Source organism: Rhipicephalus microplus, chromosome 6 (assembly GCF_043290135.1).
Source record: "Rhipicephalus microplus isolate Deutch F79 chromosome 6, USDA_Rmic, whole genome shotgun sequence".
Taxonomy (NCBI): Eukaryota; Metazoa; Arthropoda; class Arachnida; order Ixodida; family Ixodidae; genus Rhipicephalus; species Rhipicephalus microplus.
The window spans coordinates 39,736,106-39,760,859 of NC_134705.1; the positions used below are offsets into that span (position 1 = coordinate 39,736,106).

The 24,754-nt window shown below is 43.8% G+C and overlaps 1 protein-coding gene across 1 annotated transcript in view; it reads right to left on the minus strand.

The window, feature by feature from the left end:
• LOC142764755 (uncharacterized) overlaps positions 1-24,754 on the minus strand; it is an 81,112-nt gene that overhangs the window by 12,787 nt on the left and 43,571 nt on the right. Inside the window, exon 8 of the mRNA XM_075865278.1 lies at positions 10,976-11,062. Coding sequence (XP_075721393.1) covers positions 10,976-11,062 — 87 coding nt within the window. The remainder of the gene's footprint in view (positions 1-10,975; positions 11,063-24,754) is intronic.

A 24,754-nucleotide genomic window follows, 5' to 3' on the forward strand; every position in this document is an offset into this window, starting at 1 on the left:
GGGAGATGCACACGTAAAAGTATAGATACAGGCTTTCACAGAAGTGGTTCCTTTCACAAAAACCGAAATGGCAAAGTGAACACCAAAAACTTGAAATGGTGTTGTCTCTCTCCACCTGTCGCACAACAGTGGTGTACTAAGGGGCTGATGCAGGTTGAAGCTTGAATAGAGCACACACTTTGCATCTAGAGATCACCTTTTTCTCACACTGACAGCCCTTAATCTCGTTGTTCTTATAGGGTATTGTTTACGTCACTTTAAAGCAAGCGCCGGTGCATACGGTCGACGATAAGGTATGCGCAGCGGTGGTTAGCAGGTAGTAGGATCGGACATCTCACGTCTTCTGATGTATTCTCATTGTCAAGCCGGGTCTTCATCCTCTAAATTCCGTCATTGTCCTCGAATTAATGCAGATCACCAATACGGGATGTCTTAGGTACTGGTTTGTCTTTCAACAATGAGGTAAATTCAATGAGGTGCTTGCGCGAAAAGTGGCATCTTGAACCATTTAAGCACGCCCGTCCTTATATTACTACATGATACCCCTATCTCACACTCGCATGGTTTCTTCGTTTGATCGCAGTCACAGAACAATTCTGTGTAGCCTCGCTATAGATGCCAACAACAGGATATTTCAGGGGTAATGCAACTTTATATCGTCCTTTTGGAGGAACATCAGTGTTTTTGAATTTGACTCTAACATCTTCAATGCGCTGAGAGGTTGGCGTGTCAGACACCCCATTGGTAATTGGAAAGCGACGTCGTAATTTTCGTGGTAACACAATTCAAGAACACATACATAAGTGCTTGTTCTCTTACTTGCACTTACAACGCCATATAATGGGCCCTGGAGAGTCTAGCCCTTCTTTGTGTTGTTGACGAGTAAGGCAGAGTTTCCCTCGTACCCCTCCACTCGCGCTGGAAATCAAAGCCGGTCTGATCCAACGAGGACACTAACACCTCCCTCACACTGTTCACTCGGGCGAAGAGTGTCTCAGCCATGTTTTCTCTCTGCAGAAATGGCATGAAGAAGAACACTCTGATCTGGGGCTTCAATCATCTCCTCAGAAAAAAATGGCATATCCCACGTACAAAGGAAATCGATGATATGCGAAGCATGAAAGAGAAATGTTGATATGTCACTTCAATATCGGCCCAACGCTACAGGTTGGAGGTAAATGACGCCGTACGTGACCTCATTGTCATGATGTGTTATGCCTGTATGTGTTGTTTACCTTCGTCTTCTATTCACCTCACGTCCTACCATTTTAGTATATGTGGAGCGAGCGAAACGGCCGCGAGCACGCTATGAGCGTAGTATGTTATCATATTCTTACATGACACGCGTGTCAAAATTATCCTGTATGCACCAGTCAAATATTTGGTCATCCATTGACGTCACGTAACACAAAATTTGGTATATGTGGAGCTAGCAAAACAGCCACGAGCGCATCATGGAAGGGCCAATATACTCCAATGTAGCGCTGACGCACGCGCACGCTGGGCACAGCGACGTTACGTTAGCAAAACGCGAGCACTCTATAGTCTGACGCCAAACGCAACCAGCGTCCGTCGGCGCGGCCAGACGGCAACGGGCGCGAATGGCGACATGCTGCTATTTCCGCCAATGCGTTACGCAGACAACACTGCGTCTCCCTCTTTTCGGGACGGAGGGACGTCGGACGCGCTGAAACGTGCATGCGTCAAAGCAACGCAATGCACCGCAAGCCTGCGAGTATATGGCTGGACCAGCGCGTGGCGTGGCAACGCTGGCGTGCCGCGATGAAATGAACGCCGGTGAGCATGTGCACTGCTTCATGTCGAAACGTATTGACGCCGTGATTGTGCATGTAGTCCTGTTCTCAATCAGATGCATCTCACGATTATTATGTTTCCATCAGTCACATTCTTTTGCCATCAATTGCGTCACATAATACTAAATATGGCATATGTGAAGCTAGCGAAATGGCCGCGAGCGCATCATGAGTGCGGCTTGTAGTAATGTTGTTACATGACACGCATGTCGTGATTATTATGTTTGAATGTGTCATTTACCTATGTCGTCCGTTCGCGTCACGTAATACCGAGTTTGGTACATGTGAAGCTAATGAAACGACCGCGAGCGCATCATGAGCGTTGCTTGTAGTCATGTTGTTACAAGTCACGCATCTGATGTTTGTCATGTTTGCACCAGTATCATACCTACGTTCTCCCCTCACGTCCCGTAACACCGCGAGCGCATCATGAGTGCGGCATGTAGTAATGTTGTTACATGACACGCATGTCGTGATTATTATGTTTGAATGTGTCATTTACCTATGTCGTCCGTTAGCGTCACGTAATACCGAGTTTAGACATGTGAAGCTAATGAAACGGCCGCGAGCGCATCATGAGCGTTGCTTGTAGTCATGTTGTTACATGTCACGCATCTGATGTTTGTCATGTTTGCACCAGTATCATACCTTCGTCCTCCACTCACGTCCCGTAACACCGCGAGCGCATCATGAGTGCGGCATGTAGTAATGTTGTTACATGACACGCATGTCGTGATTATTATGTTTGAATGTGTCATTTACCTATGTCGTCCATTAGCGTCACGTAATACCGAGTTTAGACATGTGAAGCTAATGAAACGGCCGCGAGCGCATCATGAGCGTTGCTTGTAGTCATGTTGTTACATGTCGCGCATCTGATGTTTGTCATGTTTGCACCAGTATCATACCTTCGTCCTCCACTCACGTCCCGTAACACCGCGAGCGCATCATGAGTGCGGCATGTAGTAATGTTGTTACATGACACGCATGTCGTGATTATTATGTTTGAATGTGTCATTTACCTATGTCGTCCGTTCGCGTCACGTAATACCGAGTTTAGTACATGTAAAGCTAATGAAACGGCCGCGAGCACATCATGAGCGTTGCTTGTAGTCATGTTGTTACATGTCACGCATCTTATGTTTATCATGTTTGCACCAGTATCATACCTTCGTCATCCATTCACGTCCTGTAATCCTAAATTTGCTATAAGTGAAGATAGCGAAGTGGCCACCTGCACAACATGAGCATGGCATGTAGTCATGTTGTTACATGACACGCATCTCATGATTATCATGTTGGCACCAGTTCCATACCTTCGTTATCCATTCACGTACAGTATTACCAAATTTAGTATATGTGACACCAGCGGAACGGCCACGAGCACATCATGAGCGTGGCATGTAGTCATGTTGTTACATGCCACGCATGTGATGATTTTCATGTTAGGGTCTGTCGCTTCTGTTCGCCTATCAATCATGCCAGACCACACCAGTTTTTCTACATGCTATCTGAACAAAACCACCGCAAGAGCTGCGGGACCATGAAATGTAAATCATGACATTCATGACATACATGTCTTGATTTTTATGTTATGGCTAGTCAAATATGTTCTTCATACCGTATTGTTATGCCATACCAAGTTTGGTATCGATACCATTATCGAAAAGGCCAGGAGAGGCAAAAGTCGTATGCGGATAGATAGATAGATAGATAGATAGATAGATAGATAGATAGATAGATAGATAGATAGATAGATAGATAGATAGATAGATAGATAGATAGATAGATAGATAGATAGATAGATAGATAGATAGATAGATAGATAGATAGATAGATAGATAGATAGATAGATAGATAGATAGATAGATAGATAGATAGATAGATAGACAGATAGATAGATAGATAGATAGATAGATAGATAGATAGATAGATAGATAGATAGATAGATAGATAGATAGATAGATAGATAGATAGATAGATAGATAGATAGATAGATAGATAGATAGATAGATAGATAGATAGATAGATAGATAGATAGATAGATAGATAGATAGATAGATAGATAGATAGATAGATAGATACGCTCAAAGTCACCAAAGATCGCTAAGAAATGCTTCGCTTTTAATAAAGGGCACCACAATGGCTTCAACGCAAACGGTCAGGGTGTCAGGCTGACTGCGTAGCGTTAGCTAGACTATTCTGAAACGTCGTGTTGAACCATGGGCTCTTCTACAAAACGCACTGATGGTGAGTGTAGTCTCAGCGATAGTCGATGGGTGTAGCTTGGAAGGGACACTCTCAATAATGAATGTTCGCTGGCTTCTATTATCCAGAACTCTCTGTACATAATGACAATGTGACGAAGTTGTTATCCAAGCACAAAATGTCTGAAGTGGAACGTCATTGGTATATTGGAGAGCTGAAACCCTCCTAATAGAAACTTGCACCGTAGTAATCAACTTATTCTGAGAATTACTCGTCGTTATTTCCAAGATACGAACATTGAACATCAAGGAGGCGTGTCTGGGTTAGCACGGCTTGCAGTGTGCTCTCCGTAGGAAATCACGGAGAAGATGTACTTTGCCGTGCAGCGGAAACATCAAACATCTGTCGCATGTTTGGTGCGCTTCTAAGCAAAAGTGACGTCACTCGTGGAGTCCTCTGTCTTGTTATCTGTAGCGCAGCAGAAAAAGCAGGACGAGAGGATAGATAGCGCATTGTTCTGAGGAACCCACGCAGCATGAGTCGCAGGTGGCTTCTTGAATGATCTGTTGAATACTGGACCACTGCTGCTACATGTCTCTGGTAAATTGTTGACTAGTGAACGTTTTTCGCGGCATTCAACTTTGACGCGGAGAAACTTCACCTGATGCACAAATTTGTGATCAGATAAAGCCTGGCTCGTTTCCGTCACGTTCTCTATACTTTACTTTTTGAAGTATTCTACGACAATGTCAGCTGGTATGACCTTGAGCAGCACTTCATTCAGCATGGCTGCGTAGGAGGACTCCAAGATTCCAAGACAATGCAGTCCTCTCTTATTCAGCTGCACTGTGTTGAAAAGCTTGCGCAAAGCAGTGACATCACTCGCTAATTTCACCGGCTTGAGCGTGCGAAAGTTTTCCAGGTTTCCTTCTCAATGGGTTTCCTATTTCCGAACCATCGTTTTAAAATTTCCAGTGCATCATCATCACAATGATCTTTCACGAAAACAGCTGCAACAACTTGATAGCCCGCTCCATCTAGTAGTGAGACCAAGTAGTAAAACCAGTCTGTGTTTGAAAGTTTTCGGTTCTCGTGCACACAGTGCAAGAACATATCCCAAAGGGGTCGCCACTTAGTCACGGTGTTGAAAACGCTTGTTTTGCTTTAAACATACTGTATTCTTACACCATACAAAATTATGGTTATATTACCCTCGTCGACGTTTTTTTTTTCATCCTCCCCACTCTCACGTCTTTCCTCCGCACTCTCTCGTCGTAATTAAGTCAGTTCAGTGCGTGAACTCATTTTCATTGTTTTGTTGCTCCTGAACTCAAACCACGGCTCGTGCTTGTAGTTCCACGGTCGTGGAAGTCAGTAGGCACAATACTTGAATTGTGTGCACAAAGCTGTATGGGCATTCCTTCACACCTCAGCAAACGATGTGCCCGGCGTTCAAAGCTTCTATTTTGTTTTTTAATAATACGCCACACACGCATTTCTTAACACACGGTGTTGAGAAACGAAGAAGCTCCAACTTCGGTAGTCGTGCTCTGATCTAGCGTTGTGGAAATCGTTCATGTCCGCTTGGTGCACCCTCATAAGACCTTGCGCCCGTGGCTGAAGTTGTAGACAACGGCGGCGTGGCAGAAGTTTTCAGAACGTCCATGTGCTACTCGAGCAACGGCAGAGTTCGTGGTGTCAACGTATAAAATGACTACCTCATAGTCGTCTGCCGCCAGGTCATGTGCCATCAGAGCTTCAACGTCGCTGTTGAAGTCTTTAGGTTCGACATTGTTGGCGCGTGCAGAATTCGAAGTCCAGAAAGCTCGATCTAAATGAACCAGAGCACTTGGTTAACCTCGTTGATGATTTTGGTGTTAACGTTCGCCACGAGGCCCACTTGTTCTTCATTGCTCCAAGCCGATCTAGCTCGAAGTACAGCTCACCCACGCCGCGATCGAAAGGCTCGGGTCGTTGTTGGCTTGAATCCCGGGTCGTCTGCACCAAACTCGACGTGGTAAAACCATGTCTCTTCCTTTTAAGGTGCCCATTAAAAGAGATGCAAAACCAAGCATCTTTGCAAAAGTTGTTCTATTCAAAGCGCCACTCAACAGTCTTGATAGTTTTCAGCTGGCAAGCACAATGCGTAGAGGAGACGTTCATGATCACGTCTGTCAAAATTTGCAAATCTACGCGCTGCGCAAAAGCGTCAAATTTTAGGATGAATGCTCCTCCCCCTTTCTTTTGCGGGTGCGCGCTCAGAGAATGAGGGCGCGACGTGCGGGTATGAATGGCCCTAAGCACACAGCAATGCAGTGACGTTGGTCCTTTACGTAGACGACTATGCTCTGACGTTGCCAACAGTGGCACGTGTCATGGCGAGAATTATTTAACATGACCTCTGTAGTTTATGTATTTGTTGCTTGACGAAATTAATAAATTTCTAAATAAATAATGAGACGAAATAAGGAAAAGTGAGCGTCCTTTTTTTTTTCATTTTTCCGCCGCGAATATCAACAAGATGTAGGGCTAATGTTCTGGCGTTTCGCATGTGTTCGTGCCCCCGCGGTCAGTGCATCAAGCAGACGACAGCTGTGGAACGCTCCTACGCGTTCGTGCACTCATCGTGCTAATTTATTATATACCGCGTCTGAGCCAACATTTACAAACCATCACGCAGAAACAGGCAGTAGACCTCAAAACTATGCAGGTAAAAAAACCCGTCGTTCATGTGCACGGGGTTGGGCTTGTTCGTGACGTCATGTACACGGGACCTCTTGTTCGGATGCCGGAGAGGGTAGGGAAGAGATTTGGCTTGCGAAGGCTAAACGGAAGAGCGGCAAGGGTTTCGAGCTCACCCTCTCTCCTCCTTGTTTCACACCGCTCCGAAAAAAAAAGAAATCAGTTTTCTCAGCTCATAATGAACTGATTCAAAAAATTTTTGTGGCGAAATGTTCTTCATCGAACACCCAACAACTTGCATGGTCTAACTAAAATTTCGTATGTGGCCTGGTGAGTGGCGCTTCAATAAACCTTCGCTTCCTCTTCGTCGTTCTCAGTTCTTCGATATGCGCGCTATTCGCGTGGGAGCTTCAATTGATTTACAACATATGTAAGCCCGTGTGGTCAGGTGCACGCATGTGGACGGACACCCGGGGAGGAGGATGGTGGTGGCGCAGACTGCGGTTAAAGTTACCTTGGCGAGAGAAGTAAGCTTTAGCATAGACTGGAGTGACACATGTATGATGTAAGGAACGCGGTTTCGTCGAACACGGTAGCCGGATATGCAGAAGTAACTAACCACAAAATTAATCAAATATTAGGGTAAAATGAACAAAAATAAAGTGAAAAGAACTAGACTTTCAAACTATATCTTGACTTGCTGACAATTCAGACGACGGCGCGCGTTTTTGAATGTATATAATGACGGAAACTTTTCCTTCATGTACACGCCTACTTGCTATTTTAAAATATGCATAATCAGACTCTTCGCACAGTCGTTTTTCATTTTGAACGACACTTTCGTACGGACTGAAACGTTCTACTCTCATGTGAACAACGGCGCTCATTTTAAACTGGTGCAAAACAACATCCCCAACAACAGAGAAAGAAAGATGGTACTGTGGCACTGCCAGCGGCTGTGACAGCGGCATCGCGTACGTAGCGCACTGTCGCACGCCGCCTGTAATTTTGGCTGCAACTTTTCACTTTGTGTAGTCTACAGAACTCTGCACACGGAAAGTCAGAGCAATACAGCGCTGTTAAAAAACTAGACCACCGAACTAGAAAACAGTCCATCCAACCGCGACTTGTCCTTTGCCATAGCGAGGCAACATCAAATGATCCATGCCTGCACGTCACAGCGATTGCAGTGATCGCGCCGCGAGTGGTGGGCCCCGCGCCCAATAGTAAAACGAGGAAAGCGAGTGCATACAACGAGGCCATTGCAGGAAGAAAAGGAGAGAGCAGGACGTGCCTACAACCATGACATGCCATTTTAATAGGCAAAAGGGTTCAAAAGGGGAAGTGAGGGTCATACAGAGAAAAGAGTGATTCTTTTAAAAAACGAAACAGAATAAAATGAAACAACAATGTTGGAGGCAAAAGGTAGGGAACTGGGAAGGAGTGCACCATAACCATCGGAGGGAGGGTACTTTAACCGAAACACTCGCGGGATATGGGAATACAAGAGACAATGAGAGAGTGCGGAGAAAAGATGTGAGAATAAGGGAATGAAAAAAGCACGAATGTCAGGGTAATATTACCTTACCTTTGTATGGTGTAGGAATAGAGATCTTTCGTTGTCACGCCTATAAAATCGATCGCCTGTATTCAACGTTTTGTATCTTTGATTGCGGCGTGCTGAACTTGTTTCTCGTGCACCCAGAACTTTCTGGTAGTTAGTCCTGCCACTCAACTTTCAGAATCAATCTGATTTCCCGTTTCGGCAGCAAAGTGATTTTTGGCAGACCTTTGTGCGAACCAAAGTGCGTGTGTTATTCGAAATAAGCTCTAGGCTGACAAACTTGACAAAAAAGTGTGCCCTTCGATATTCTGTTACTGTAAGATCGACGTTATGTGATCAAAAGAACCTTTGCAAGTCAAATAATGGATTGAAACGTCAGCTTTATAATTTGACATGTTGAGCAGTAATAATTTCCAGAAGCTTCTGTCAGCTCTTCAACATATAGAGCGGTTGCTATGAGTCAGAGAAAATTTATTCTACAAAAAAAACATTTCCGAAGGTCCGCTTTAAGTTTAAACTGTTGAAGTGGCCTTCACAGCCGGTTTCCAGGAGCTTTGGTTTTGCTTGTATAATTATAGCAGACACAGGGCCGCATCTAGTGTCACTAGTCGCTCCTGTGGCATCGTCATCACACATGCATGAGTGTGCACTAGTGCTGAACACAAACGTGCCACTCGAAAGATGTCTCAAAACCACACCTTAATTGAGTGAGGACGAGCTTAGAGTTTGACGAGCACCTCAGTTTCAAGTTTTATGCGACGATCTTTTGCATCAGTCTCACACATCCGCAGTGGTTCGTGGGTGTGTTTCATTTACGGTCTCAATTTGTCTTCTCCGCCTCAAGTGCGTAGCTACCGACCTTTGTGCACAATCTTATAGCTACCCTGGCTACTTATGAGGTCCACACTACGCTTAAGAGTGGTGTGTTGGCGCTGGCTGCAGGGCTTTTTCTAACGACAAACCACTGGTGCACATCTTGGCCCTGACTACGGAGCAGTATGAAACATTTTGAACGGTGTGCAATATTGTTGTTTTATTTATTACGATGTTCAAAACTCTAAGAAATGTGCTTGGTTGTATAATATCATGAATGCATATGCCAATCTATGCACAGTGAGCTGGCTCATGAAAGTAGGTGACGCTAGACGAAATAGCCAAGTTCATTGTACATTTGATTTACAGAGGGATTATTCACATCACGAGCAGATGTCTACATGAGATGACCTGGAGGATCTTATCACAAAAAAATACATTCATTGAGAAAAATGTAAGCGTTCACTTGTGTCTCGCGAAGAAACCAAGCAATGCTTCACTACATAGCACGAGCAAGAAAGCAGCACATATATTCCTTATCTATTTGAAAAGAAACACTTTGTACAATCATCATTATTATGTACAATCATTATTTTTATACTGTTCCTGTGTCATTTATCTTCAAAATATACATTCGAACTTTTCTTTGTTTTCAATATTTTTGCATTTATGGTGTTTTATTTTACTTTTTACCAGCTGGCAAATAAAAATCACGCAAATTGCACACGTTTATTCATTACAAAAAATTTTTGTTGCTCTAGACCATTGATTTTTTGGCAAGAGCATTTCATCGTGCAAAATTTGGTTTGCCACAACGCGAGCTTTAGTTCTTTTCAAACTGGCAAAAACAATCTACTCGAGACATAAGAAATATAACAATTTTTGCGCGGTAACGAAAGATTTAAAGCAATATCTTTTTAAGTGCAGTTATGACGACGACAGAAGAACTAACAAATCGACAGAGCAGCTGTCCTGTCTATTTTTGTTTCTTCTGTTCTCGTTTTACGTGCTGTTAAAAATGTTTTGCTATAAATATGAACGATCACCAACCAGGCCTTATGGCCGTCTTGTTGCAGCACGGCAGTGGTGTTAAAAAGGGCAATGAAATTAAGGAGGAGAGATAAAAAAAGTGAATGCGAAAATCCGCTGCTAACATCGCTGCTCAGTAACACATATCTTTGCACGTAAACCAAATATTTCATAAAAATGTAACAAATGTTTCTTTGTATTGGCGTTGAATACTTTTACTAGTATTTTATTTCATAGCGATAGTTCATGTGGGAAATTGAGAATGTAGTTGTATTTCAAGATTAATAAATGGCTGCTTAACTGTTTTGTCGTGGTTTTCACAACAAGACCGCATGGGGTTTCAGTTAAGCAGCTTTCACGAGGTATTTTGTAGTGACCATGATACACTTGATTGGAAAATTTCATGCGAGATACTGTTCTGGAAGGAGCTATGTCTCTTTCGCCCTATTTGAAAGAACGTGCTCTCTTAAAAAACGGGAATATGTGGTGTTTATCAACCTCAAGGTCAATATATACATTCTTTCTATTTTTTCAATAAGTACCATTGACGCATGCTCCACATTACAGCCGCATATTTTAATTTCGGTTTAACTGCTTTGTAAGCAGTTAATTTTATGGTCCATAACGTACGATGCCATTTCGTTTCAGAAATGCGAGCTTTTCAGCGTGTAGCTGCAAACATTCTTTAGATGTGTTTCTCAATTTAAACTGTTTCTCCATCGAAGGATCCTACAAATGCTCTTTCTACGTAGAAAGAAAAAGCCCACTACAGTGCACATTACAGACCATTTTTTCTGTTTGACTTTTGTTCAATTTTACGCTGTTTGCGATAGTAAAAAGCGCATTGAGGCCAGAATTCACTCACCTCAGCAAATAGTATGAAGTGCATTTGGTAAACGTAATCTTTAGGAAGACCACGATCAATCCTCTCCTTCCTTATGCTGCCCAGTTTCTGCCAAAAAGAGTAAAGCATGAGATATCCATGCGTATAAAAACGCAGCATATCATAATATAATGTAATTTATTGGCGCCACAGTGGTACAGACATATAATACTTGTCTAGAGTGCCCAGCCGGCCCCTTCATCTGGCGTTTTATATGCGAAGCGCCTCTTTCTCGCATGTGTAACGCAACACGTACGTTTGTGCGAATGTGCCACAGCACATTCCTCTCAGCGAAGGCATTGGAGTGGTTCCAAGTAGGTCAAGTTGCAGCTGCGTGTGGATGTCAGTCTCTTCCGAACTTGCAGCTGCTGCCGGCTCCTCCGTGCACTCTCTCGCTTCGCCCTCTCCAACGCCCGCAATGCTCAGCCACACGTTGAGTGAAAACACTCTTTCAGCTCGTCTATCTGCGCTGAAGCTTACAGGAAACGCAAGCCATCTCCCGTGTCTTTGCGCTTCAAACTAACGTTTACTAGAGTAAACGCTACAATGAGTTTCGCTTCAAACTGTTCTTTCAGCAACTGCGCCGACGCCCGTTTCAAGTGGGTCAACGCCGTTCGCTTCCTGCTGCTTCGCATCCCATCACGGTTCCCTTCGCGGAGACTGTCCATAATTTTTCAATAAAGCACTACAGTGGGACATTTATTGATCTGTCGTTTTTTTGCAGAAATATGCAAAAACCGACGCAGTAGTCATAACAAACGTGGTCGTACTGCATGCTAGGTCCTTGAGTTACAATTCAAGCATGCATTGAAGCTTGTAGACAACGTAGGCTAGCAGCTGCGAGCAACAGCATCATCCACATTGACGCGTTCCGCCGTTCTAGACAAGTGTGATTCTCTCTCTACAAGGTTACATTGCTCAGCTGCTGACCTGAATCAATCAATCAATTGAATCAAGTTTTATTATTTCACAATAAGATGTACAAAAAAAAGAATATACAGAAGGAGGTCCCGTAGTGTACACTGAAATGGGACCTCCTACGGAATGTAAACACAAGCATTTGGTTAGCAACAACAGTGTGAAACTAAGAGAATACAAGGCTTAAATTTGGAATACATATACATATAAATGACGATGCTCTCATCAACTATATGCAGTCGGAAATATAAATTGTAAAATATATTTATATACTTCTATCTAAATAGCATGACATAAAGAACGAAAAAAACGAGAGACTTAAAAGATAATGACATGGTGAGGGAGAAACCGCTTAGGCAGAAGAGTGGGTGTCGCATGACAAATTTTTTTTTCAATTCATGGCAAAATTTATGTGGTTTTTTAATTAAGATTAGAAATGGCATGGTGTTCCATAATGATATGGCTGCAAAGTGAACTGTCTGTTTGCCATAATTAGTTCGTGCTTTGGGCAGAATGAAGTTGTTATTCTGGGCAAAACGAGTTGAGTTCTTATTTAGTAAATATGATGAGTGAATTGACGATAACAATATTTGTTTATTGGTTACTTTGAAAAGAAAAGTGGCAAAATTGAGTTATATAAGGCTGGCATTATCGATAATTTCATTTTCTTGTAGCAACTCTTCAGCATTGCGGGTGGGGAACTAAACGTGATTAATTGAATTGCATGGTTCTGAATGATTTGTAGTGGTTTCAGATGAGAGGCGTACGTATTACCCCATGATGTTATGCAGTTATTGATGTGTGAATGCACAAACGCAAAATAAAGTGAGAGCGAGACCGGACGTTAAAATAAATGGACGTGCTCTGATAAGGATACGTATTCCGTGAGATAACTTCTTTGAAGTTGTGTGACATGGTTTTGAAATTTTAAATGATGGTGAATATACAGCCCTAAGTAAACACATTCTTCACTTGCCGGTAATCCGTGGTTATTAATGAATATGGGCGGACTGCACAGTGGCGATTTATTTTGCGATGAAAACAAAAGGACTTTAGTTTTAGGGGGATTAATAGTAAGTCTATTAGCCTTACACAAACCCAACAGGTTGTGGAGGTCACTGTTAAGGTCTTTTACTACTTCTCATATATTTATTTAGACTTATAATTGTATTGTCACCAGCATATATTATGCACTTGGAGAAGCTAAGACAATAAGGCAGGTCATTATTATAAATTAAATATAGTGAGAGGCCCAAAATTGACCCCTGCGGTGCACCTATATTAGCAATTTTAGGTTTAGAATAAGCATTGCATATACTAACGACTTGATATTTTTTTTGCAAGTAGTTCCACAGCAGCAGTAAACGAGGACCAGTTATGCCAATTGAGTCTAGTTTAATTTTAAGAATGTCATGATCGATGGTATCAAATGCCCGCGTAAAGTCGATGAATAAAGAGCCTGCATATTTACCGTCATCGATGGCTTTCTTTAAATGGTCAGTAAGAGATAAATAGTGCTAATTCAGTAGAATAACCTAATATAAATCCAAATTGATCTGTTGAAAGTATATCAAACGTGTTTATATATTTTAACAATCGTTCTCAATTATTTTATCAGTGACCTTGATAAAAAAGGTAAAACACAGATTGCTCTATAATTAGATACTAATAAGCGATATCCTTTCCTAAAAACTGGAGTTATTCTACCTCGTTTGAGTTCTCACAGAAAAATTCGCGTTTCAAACATGCGGTTGATGGTATGAGACATGACAAATGATATTGGTTTACAGAATACTTTATTATGTCCTGGATAAATGTTATCCAGCCCAGCGCTGGTTAATTTTAAGTTCTGAATTCTTCTAATGATTTCTGAGTTCATTCTGAGTTCATTATTCTGAACTCTCCAAGTCGCCAAAGTTGGCTAAGAAATGCTACGCATTTAAAAGAGAGAAAGGGGCTATGTGGGCCTACATCATCCTATTTAAAGAGACCCTGGAACACTTTTTCAAGTAACCATGGAATGAATTCGCAGGAAGAGCTTGGTGCCTCACGAATTCAACGTCGCAAAAATTTTAATAATCCGTGTTGTGGGAGGGGGGGGTACCAAGGTTTGTCGCATGCTGTAATTCCATTATCTATTCTCTCGTCCCGAGGAAAGCGCTGAAGTTAAGCAGGGAGGGGTGGCGAAGAAACTACCGTGCCTCGTGACCTTGAGCACTTTTTTTTCCAAAACGCGCGGCTCTTTCAGTGTGATCGCACGCGCACGTGTGGACAAATAGCGACCTCCTGCGGCAATCTCGGTAACTTGATTTTACGGTCACAGACACGCAGACAATTTTTCGCTCACAACCAACGGGGCCGATGCCAGCAGCGGGTCTTCTGCGACTCGAGCTCTCTAACGCTATCGCGTTAATAGATGGTGCTGGCTCGGCCATGCACACAAGATGGATATAGTGAAGAGCAACGTGGCGGTCACATTATATGAAGTCGCTTCTCTGAGGACGCTTTTATGTATAAAGCTGAGGCTTCCAAAGCAGCGTGGAGTGCTGCCACTTCTGTTATCGTAAATGGAAACATTCACGACGCGTCAACTCTCCTTAAAACGCTGCTGCTTCTGCTTTTACGCACGCGAAGAGCTCTCGCAAGACATTTGTGGTGCGTCACAATGCAACCATAGCTAACTGTTCCTGGCCGAATAAAGAGCGCAGGCGCGCGTGCCTGTGCCACGATTTCTGCGAAATCCGGCGGTAAACTACCTTCACCGGCAGCGTCTCTCCCAAATAACGAACAACTCAGCCACGCAACAGTCCCATGCACACTTGAGCCTAAGCTCCCCCACCCCCCTCCCGGGTGTTTCAGTCCAAGAGAGCAGCGCTACTGACGCACTGCCGTGAGTAGGCCGCGTTAAGTTGAAACGAAAGAAAACAGTGCTTCGAGTTAGGTAATAGTGCACTAGACATTGTAAACGACTATGTCTACGTAGTACAGGTAAAAACCGCGGGGCCGAACCACGGGATTGAAGTAACCAGAAGGATAAGAATGGGGTGGATCATATTTGGCAAGCACTCTCAAATCATAACATGTAGACTGCCACTATCTCTCAAGAGGAAGGTACAGAACAGTTGCATATCACCGGTACTTAGCTACGGAGCAGAGACCTGGAGACTTACAAAGACTCTTCAGCTTAAATCGAAGAAGGTGAAGCGAGCAATGATACGGAAAATGGTACGTGTAACCTTAAATACAAGACAGCAGAGTGGAATAGGGAACAAACGGGGGTTAAGGATATCATAGTTGAAATCAAGAAGAAGTAATGGACATGGGCTTGGCGTGTAGCGCGTAGACAAGATAATCGCTGGTCAATAAAGGACCCGTAAACCACCCAGAGTTTGAAATTCAGTTTTTGTGGGGAAATTGTGCTCGAGTGTAAGACGAACACGGAGCTGTGAGAATTTTTCGAAACAGTGCAGCAATCGCAGAGTAGTGCATGTTTGGTTACCGAAACCGTGTGACCACACCTTCCGCTCTCTCTTGCGCTTCGCTCACTGGTATCCTCTCCCACGCCACTTTGCCCTCCCGCTGAGCAGACTCCCAATCTCGCGTGGCATACGTCATCACTGTCGCGCTGCCTGAAAAACCACCTAATTCCGGGTGCCGCGACACCAACCGTCGACTGCGTCAGTTGTGAGCTTGTTAGCGAACTGTGGCTGCTGTAATTGTGCCGGTATGGAACCTGCGTTGCGCACATGCTTTCAAATGATTGCCACCGCAATGGATCCGTTACAGCATGCAGGCAACACGACGAACAACAACAAGCAGCGCGGACAGCTGCTTGCTGACTGACCGGAAGCCGTATGCTCTTGCTCGACAGCATACTTGGCCTATTTTGCTCGGCGCGCCGGAGATGTGGCACGGCGCGTCATGTGGAGGCCTGAAAGGCCCGGGAAAGAGGAAGGATTGTGTCTTGGAATTTGTGGGGCACCGGTGGCTCGTAGCACTGCCATGTGCAGAACCGTTTTTCACGGCGGCATTATGCACGTGATGCGCGCATTTACTTGAAATCCTTGAAAAAATATTGCAGGTGCTTTATGGTTCCTTTAAGATAGCTAGCTGGATTCCCAGAGAAGGCAAGCGGGTTTGGGGGAGACTGAAACTTAGTTGGGCAAATGAGATTAAGAAGTTTGTGGGTATAAAATGGCATAAGCAAGCACATGACCGAGATGACTGGCGGAACATGGTAAAGGCATTTGCCCTGCAGTGGACGTCGTCAGGCTGTTGACGCTGATTATTATTATAATTTTGAAGCAGTTCGGAATGCACGCCCATTTCCTTGCCTTCGTTCGATTGACCAGAATCTTGCTTGCACCCGAAAAAGAGTCTTTCAAACGAATCCTGTATAGGTTAGCGAATACTTTTAAGATATCGCTTTAAAGAAACTAACTTGCCAATTCTGTGCGCCTTCATATAGCAGTCCACTCCACAGCGAGAATCTCGACCGACACTGCTACGAACAGAGTGAAATAATATCTAACGGCTTCAAGGTGACTAGCATTCAGGTACACGTTCCTCTAAACAGGAACGAAAGCTCGCTCCTCGTTCTCTCCCATTTTTAAAACGAGTTCTCGTTACAAGTTTCCTAAATGCTGAAAGAACTCGTTACAGGTGTATTTCAAAAATTGAAACGTGTCGTTAGATTAAAAAGTACTTTTGAATTCTTTTTCTCAGTATAGTGCTGGCTCTTATCTATGTCAAATAAAGTGAGAATTGTAAGGTTCCTTTAGGGCTACGTTCATTTTACGAGTTTGACATCGGCACTGGCAAGTTATATGTAGTTAGAAAGAGTGCAAAGTAGCGATCTCTAGCATAATTCTCAGACGTTATCAGCCATGCCACAAATATAAAAGTGCAGCTGTAGTATTCATCTACTACAAGTGCAACAGACGTGTTATTTTCTTAACCATCCTACAAATGCGCAGCCATAATACTGCACTTCAGATATTAACACAATAGCGTTAAAGTGCTTACATTGCTGCAATTATGATGTTGGCATCAGCATTGTTGGTGGTAAGTGAAAAAAAGATATCTACTAATAAATAAATATAAAATACAAATAGAGTTTGAATTGAAGCCAAGTCTTTTACGCAGCGAGCAGCTTGCGTTCAACCGAACAGTGGGGTAATTGTTTGAAACTGCTTTGGAAAAATATATACAAATATGCACTTCGACAAATGTTCTGAACGAATATATATAGTATTGCGTGGCGAGAGCGTATAATCACGATAGGCATCAATGCATAAAAATTGCGTGAAGAGTGGGCGTTTTAAAGGCCCTCCCATCACAAAGCGATCAAAGTGAACAGCTGCATATGGTCACGTTGGCCTAACCGACGCGCAGTTGACTCTTCCCAAGTTTGCAAAAGAAAAAAATATGACGTAGTGGGTACTTCAAAACTGCAGTACTTGCAGTAGGAATACAGCGAATGTTAAGCAAGCTAATACTCGTTTTTTTTGTGGCATAGTTAATGCATTAACCGAAAACAGAACTCACGCTAGGTACCGATGAGACGACACACGTAAAGCCCGACTACGCTATCGCGTTCTACTCTTGATGGCGAAGCTCAAGCGTCATTCAACATTTATTCAGAGTCAAACTGCCGCACACGCACCAATATAAAAGTTTCATCCACAGGAAAGCACACCGAAAGGATCAATACGCAGGCGTTTATTGAGTATTGAGTGCTGATTCAATATTGCAGTGTTCATGATGCAAATAATGTACATAATGCAAGTCCTTTGCTCCCACTTAGCAAGTGTTCCATCTCTATGTTGGTATGGCTCATACAAGCTTTATTTTGTCGCTAGAATTTTCTTGGCAAAGTTGAAGAGCCGTTTACGGCAGTTAATGGCAGGCGTATTTAGCATTTGATGGCACAACAGAACTCAATGAGATGTGTGCAATCGGCAGCACGAGTCGCAATGTAGTTACCTTGAATACTCGTAAGGCCTTGCCTGTAGCAGTGCAGCAAAGCAGCGCAAAAGTGCTATCACCTCTTGGAGATTCCCGGACACATGAACAGCGGCCATCTTCAACCTCTGCAGGATCGCTAGACAGGTTCTTCAAATTGAAGTAAATAAGACGTAGTTCACCAAAGAGGCTCAATGTTTGCACGCACAGCGCAATTATTTGCGCAGTTTCGCCGGTAACATTTTTATGCCGATGAGAATGTGGGGCTCCACGGCCACTGTCCTTTTGCCTTTCATGAAGCAACGCCATCTAATGCCTCAGTAAAAAAACTTCAGCACAGGGTCAAGCAGCAAAGATCCACGTTGACCCTCTTAGGTCAAGCCATCTTTGTTTTTTACCAGTGTTGCCAGCACACGGAACGTTTTCTCTAGTTTAGAATTGCAACCGCTCTGTGTTCAAATCGTGCAAATTGTCACGTGGGGGCACATGTAGTGACATCGTATTTACACTTCACCGGCATGTCGTGCTGACATAAAATATATATTTTTTACCAGTTCAGCATCCTAGATTGCTGTTTTGCAGAGTACAACAAGAAGTGAAACAAAGGCAGAAAAGCAAAGTGTGAAGAATCAGTGTGCCTGCAACCGAGTGGAAGCTCTGGGTGAAAACACAACGCCGACGCAGGAGAGCTTTTGCAACGTGAAGAAAAAAAAGCTTTTTAAACTAAGCTATATTTAGACAATATTTTTAACACTGTTTATGTAGACCAGTGCGCTGTTTTTATTTGCATTAGACGATTGTATATTTCAGTTTAGCAATGAAAATAGCACGCTGGATATCTTGAAGTTGGAAGTAGTGAATCTTGATACTATAGCACCGTAAGTTGCCTCAGTGAGGATAGCCGGCCTCGTCAATAGAACTGTATAAAACATCAAGCCTCGTCAACAGGACCTGTGTATATTTCTTCGTCTTGCACACTACACATCGTCTATCCAAACATTCATGCTTCTCTACGAAGTCAATGATGACGAGTTGGTGAAGCTAGGTATTAAGCTCCGTTATGTCTACGGTAAAGTCACCAACTAGAGCACTGATCGGGCCCGGGCTGGCCCGAAAGCACAAGCCCAACCCGACCCGTGGGCCAGGCTGGTACGGTAGGGCAGTGTTGTGTCGGGCCCGGGCTGTGCTCGGGCACATGAGCTTTGGGCTTGGGCCTGGGCCTGAGGCAGGCCCCTATTAGGCCCGAGTCTCATACACCGCGTGTATGAAGACGTTATAGACCGGAAGCATCCACGTGCTATCTGCACCGATCCCTTTACTTTCGCAGAAGGCATCTTCTTATGTGCAGGAACATTATTTATTACAGTTTCCAAATGAATGAAATAGTTGAGTTTCCACACAATCTAAAACCGTTACCATATGATAGAGGGTGTTTTCGAAGTGAATGGCAGATGGGCTATTTGGCGCACCTGTTTCGATTTCGCCAGTTATATCAGCCAGATTTTATTGCTCCGCGGTGATTACCAGTGTGCACCTTTCGAAAATTTTAAACTGTGCATAGACTACTCGTAGAAAAACTTTAATTCACCCATTTGACTCGACCGGCTCTTTCCAGTTGTTAAAATGTGAATTTTTTATAAGGATAACGAGGCGCAAAATGGACATTATGCGAGCAATCATATCTGCGTCCTTTGAAGAGATGTCTATGAAAGGAGGATTTCTCTTTTTACAACGGGTTTCGCAGCCCAATACCAGTGGTTTTGCCAGAAAGACATTTCCGAAGCTGTGCATCGACATAAGAGTGTAAAACAAAGCCACCAATTTCCGAAATCGTCGCGAAGAAGTTGCACATCAACGAAGAACATCATCGAAGGATGTAGCACATTAGCGAACGTTCGTGGCAGTGTTTTCATTTCTTTAAAGAAAGGAACAGTTCCACCTTTTGCAAGATGTATGAAGCCAAACAAGAAAAAGTAATTACGAGATCTCCCGCTAAAGAAGAAACCACGTGAAAATGCGAAGCAGCTGGGATAGCGCTTACACTGACTGTGACGTTCACGCTGGCGCTCATAGTAGAGTTGCACAGGAGAGAAACCTGAGGAGCCGCAAAGCAAGCCATCAGGGACCGGTGTTTCCTACCAGAACATGCTAATCAATGCTAATGAGCAATAAGAGACCAACGACTCCGAATTGACACAGAGACCCACACTCAGGATTTTGTAAACGTGAACGCTGGGAATTTCAATTGTTTAACAGTGCACAGAAGAAACCTGTCACCGATATTACCTTGGAAGTGAAGATCCAGTGCCTATATGTCGCCAGCGAACGGTTGTGCTGCGCAATCAGTCGTTTTTTTTAATCAAGCAACTCGCTAGCAGACGGTGTCTGAGTTGGTGTTGCGAGGCGAGACAGCAGCGAGTGTAGCAAACGAGAGAGAGGGCAAGCGGATGCGTCATAAGGGTGGTCACGCCACACACCGGATTGAGCTTGACCATAAGCTGCTTCGCATCTGAAGTGGACGTGTGAAGAAGATGGCCACTGATGAAATATGAGAAGTCATCCGCGAAACACGTACCACACGAACCCCGTTTGTGTTTGTCGCCTCTTCGAACGGAGCAGAAGAGTATCCTTCAATGTTCAACTTGAGGAGGGAGCTGAAGACAAAGCCACTCTTGGCGTCAGCTCTCCCTTAAAATGTGATAGCTTCCGAAAATGGCTACTGGCCTGAATGGCGTCTGCCGTATCAGCAATATGCACACCTCAATTTCAGTAACATGCATAAATGTTCTTGCTATGGTGGCCTTCTCGGCAATGTCGCTAAATTATGTGGACTTTTGTGGTCACTAAAATGACACTCAAGTGTTAACCAAATGTGCAGTGAATTCTATCCAAGGGCGCGATTTTCTCTCAATGCTCGCTCAAAAGCTGCCCCGCCGCGGTGGTCTAGTGGCTAAGGTACTCGTCTGCTCACCCGCAGGTCGCGGGATCGAATCCTGGTTGCGGCGGCTACATTTCCGATGGAGGCGGAAATGTTGTAGGCCCATGTGCTCAGATTTGGGTGCACGTTAAAGAACCCCAGGTGGTCGAAATTTCCGGAGCCTTCCACTATGGCGTCTCTCATATTCACATGGTGGTTTTGGGACGTTAAACCACACATATCTAACCATCGCTCAAAAGCTACAGCACCTTTCCAAAAGAAAGTGTGCCCCTATCGATGCTGCTTCAAGTGAACAGTGTCAAAAGTTGCTATAATTGGGAGCATAACACCGCGCACGAAATTATAGGAGGGAGTAGTTGCAATGAAATATCAATTAGCCTGCATGAGCACTTTTGTTCAGTGTTGACAGTGTGTGTGCCTGTGGCTGCAGGGGAAACTAGGAAGTAGATACGAAGCGCAAGTCGTAAGAAAGTAAAAGCTGAATTCTCCTGTCTCTTATTTCCAATTAGCAGCCATTAGAATGTACATTGAGCCCTATCTGACAGGAAAATGTTGCTACATTATACTCACTGGGCGTAACCTCCTTGGTTCTAGAAAGGTTTAGTGATCGTTGCGCCACAGTGCCATAAATACAGTGAACTAGTATATACCATGAACTCGGGGTGGTTAAAGGTGGGAAGTAGACCCGAAGCGTAAGCCGTAAGAAAGTGTGCGTGTGCAACCTCTCGTTTAGTCCTTGCAATGTCCGCTGAATGGCGGTGCTTCTATTGAGAATATATAGAAGAACAGCTAAGGGAAGAGAGGCCGATGGTATACGGTTTCGTAGAAACACATCTCAGGGACATGGAACAACCTCCGAACAATCCAGACTACGCGTGGGAATATTGTAACAGAACAGAAGGCAGCAGAAAGTGGGGTGGTATTGGGGCATTCATTCATAAAAGTACAGACTGGCAAAGGGTCAAGCAGGAGTGCAAGGAACATTTATGGCTAAAAGGGAAAGTGGCAGGTCAAATGACACTCCTTGGTTTCGTGTACTTGTGGACGGGAGCAAAGGCCAGAGAGGAAAACCAGGCAATGGTAGAGTGTATATCAAAGGACATTCAGGAGTTAGGAAGAGAGTGCGAGATAATTATACTAGGAGACATGAATGCGCACATAGAAGATATAGATGGGTATACCGACCCGACAGGCAAAATGATCATGGATATGTGTGAAAGGCTTGATTTGATCATTTGCAACAGTACCGAGAAGTGTGAGGGGCAAATAACATGGGAGGTAGGAAGGCTTCAGTCGACGATAGATTATGCACTGATGTCACATAGGATGTACGATAAGCTCAGGGGAATGCACATAGATGAAGGTGGCTCCAGAAGTCTGGGTAGCGATCACAAACGTATCAAACTAAGTTTTGGAAGATCAGTGAAAGTGGGAAGGAGACAAGATGAGCAACTACAGGAAAATTTTTATCCAGAAAGGCAAATTGAAATAGCCACTAAACAAATTGAGAAAGTAATCACGGAGGATAACAAGACAGTGTGGACATACACGAATCTAATTAGACTCTTTGAGCTAGAGCTTGTTAAGACGCGTGACAAATCACCCCGGAAAAGAAGACACAAACCCAAAAGTTGGTGGGATGAGGAAGTTAAGAGAGCCATAGCAAAACGTCAGGAAGCCTCTAGGGAACACAGACATGCTAAGCAGCGGGGTGAACCGACAGATGATGTTGAAAGAAAATGGGCAACCTTTCTAAGCTGTAGAAGGGATGCATCCCTTCTGATCAATGAAAAGATTAGAAGGAAGGGAGCTCAGTGGCTGGCAGAAGTACATAAAAAAGATAAAAAGGCAGCTGCGAAATTTTGGAACCATCTAAACTCCCTAAGAAATGAGACGAGCCTAGAGCAGAGTTTTATAACTACAGCCCAAGGTGCTAGGCTAGAAGGGGACGAAGCTATTGAATATATAAGAACAAGGGTGACAGAAAAATTTCAACAAAGAAGTACTTTATGCACCACAATAGACAAGGACGAATCAAGTGGTGCAATGGCTCCATTTTCACAACAAGAGTGGGAAAGGGCTGAGAAAAGGGTTCCTGGTAGTACATCAACAGGCCCAGATGGCATTCCAATTAGGCTGATAAAGACATTAGGTCCGAAGTCTAAGCAGGCTTTGAGAGAGGCAGTGAGCAAAATAATAATCGATGGTGAAGTTCCCAATGGATGGAAACTTAGCAGGATGAGCATGATCTATAAAGGAAAGGGGGAAAAAGCTGACATAAACAACTACCGTCCTATAACAGTGACATCAGGGGTCTACAGGCTGGCGATGCAAATTATAAAGGAAAGACTGCAGGCGTGGATAGAGGATGAGGGGGTGCTGGGGGAACTGCAGAATGGGTTTCGGAAACACAGGAGGTTGGAAGACAATCTGTTCTCACTGACGCAGTGCATCGAAATAGCAGAAAAGGAACACAGGCCCCTGTGGCTAGCATTTTTGGATATCAAGGGAGCGTACGATAGCGTGGTTCAAGAGGAATTGTGGGGAATACTGGACACACTAGGCGTGGAACATGTAGTCACTAATCTTTTAAAGGGTATCTATAAAGGTAACAAGGTAGTTATAAAGTGGGAAAAACAGGTATCCAAGCCTGCAGAGGTAAAACGGGGGCTTAGGCAGGGGTGCCCCCTGTCACCCTTATTATTCATGATGTACCTACAAGGATTAGAGGCAAAATTAGAGGGAAGTGGACTGGGCTTCAACCTCTCTTTAGTCAAACAAGGAAAACTTATTGATCAGGCACTACCAGCATTAATGTACGCAGATGATATAGTGCTAATGGCCAACAACAAGGAAGATTTGCAGAGATTGATGGACATCTGCGGTAATGAGGGAGATAGGTTAGATTTTAGATTCAGTAAGGAAAAATCAGCAGTCATGATTTTCAATGACAACGAAGGTAGTGAGCTTAGAATACAGGAGGTCACGCTAGAGATAACAGATAAATACAAATATCTGGGCGTATGGATAAGCAATGGGACCGAGTATCTGAGGGAACACGAAATATACGTGACGACTAAAGGTAACAGGAATGCCGCAGTCATGAAAAATAGGGCACTGTGGAATTACAATAGGTATGATGTTGTGAGAGGAATATGGAAAGGGGTCATGGTTCCTGGGCTGACGTTCGGCAATGCGGTCTTATGCATGAGATCAGAAGTTCAAGCAAGATTAGAAATTAAGCAACGTGGAATAGGTAGGCTTGCTTTAGGAGCTCACGGGAATACACCAAATCAGGGAGTACAAGGTGATATGGGATGGACATCATTTGAGGGCAGGGAAGCTAGCAGCAAGATAGAATTTGAGAAACGATTGAGAGAAATGGGGGAAGAGCGTTGGGCTAGGAAGGTTTTCAGCTACTTGTACATGAAGAATGTCGATACAAAATGGAGGAAGCGAACCAGGAAGTTGACTGGTAAATACTTAGAAAACAGCAGGTGGCCAAACCAAAAAGAACTATCGGTTAAGAAGAAAGTGAAGGAAACGGAGACTGACATGTGGAGAATGGGCATGATTAAGAAGTCCGCACTAGAGATCTATCGAACTTTTAAGCAGGAAATTGCCAAGGAAATGATCTATGATAATACTCGGGGTAGTTCTCTACTGTTTGAGGCCAGGACGGGAGTACTGCGAACCAAGACATATCGGGCCAAATACGAAGGGGTAGACACAGTATGCAGTGCGTGTGGAGAGGAAGAAGAAACTGCCGAACACTTGATAATGTTCTGTAAAGGGCTTCACCCTATAGTTCAGGATGATGGCGCAGAGTTTTTCAAAGCACTGGGATTTAGGGACAGCGAGGGCAAAATAGACTTTAAGCGGGTAGACTTAACTAGAAGGAGGTTATCTGATTGGTGGCTAAAGTCAAGGCACGAGTGAAA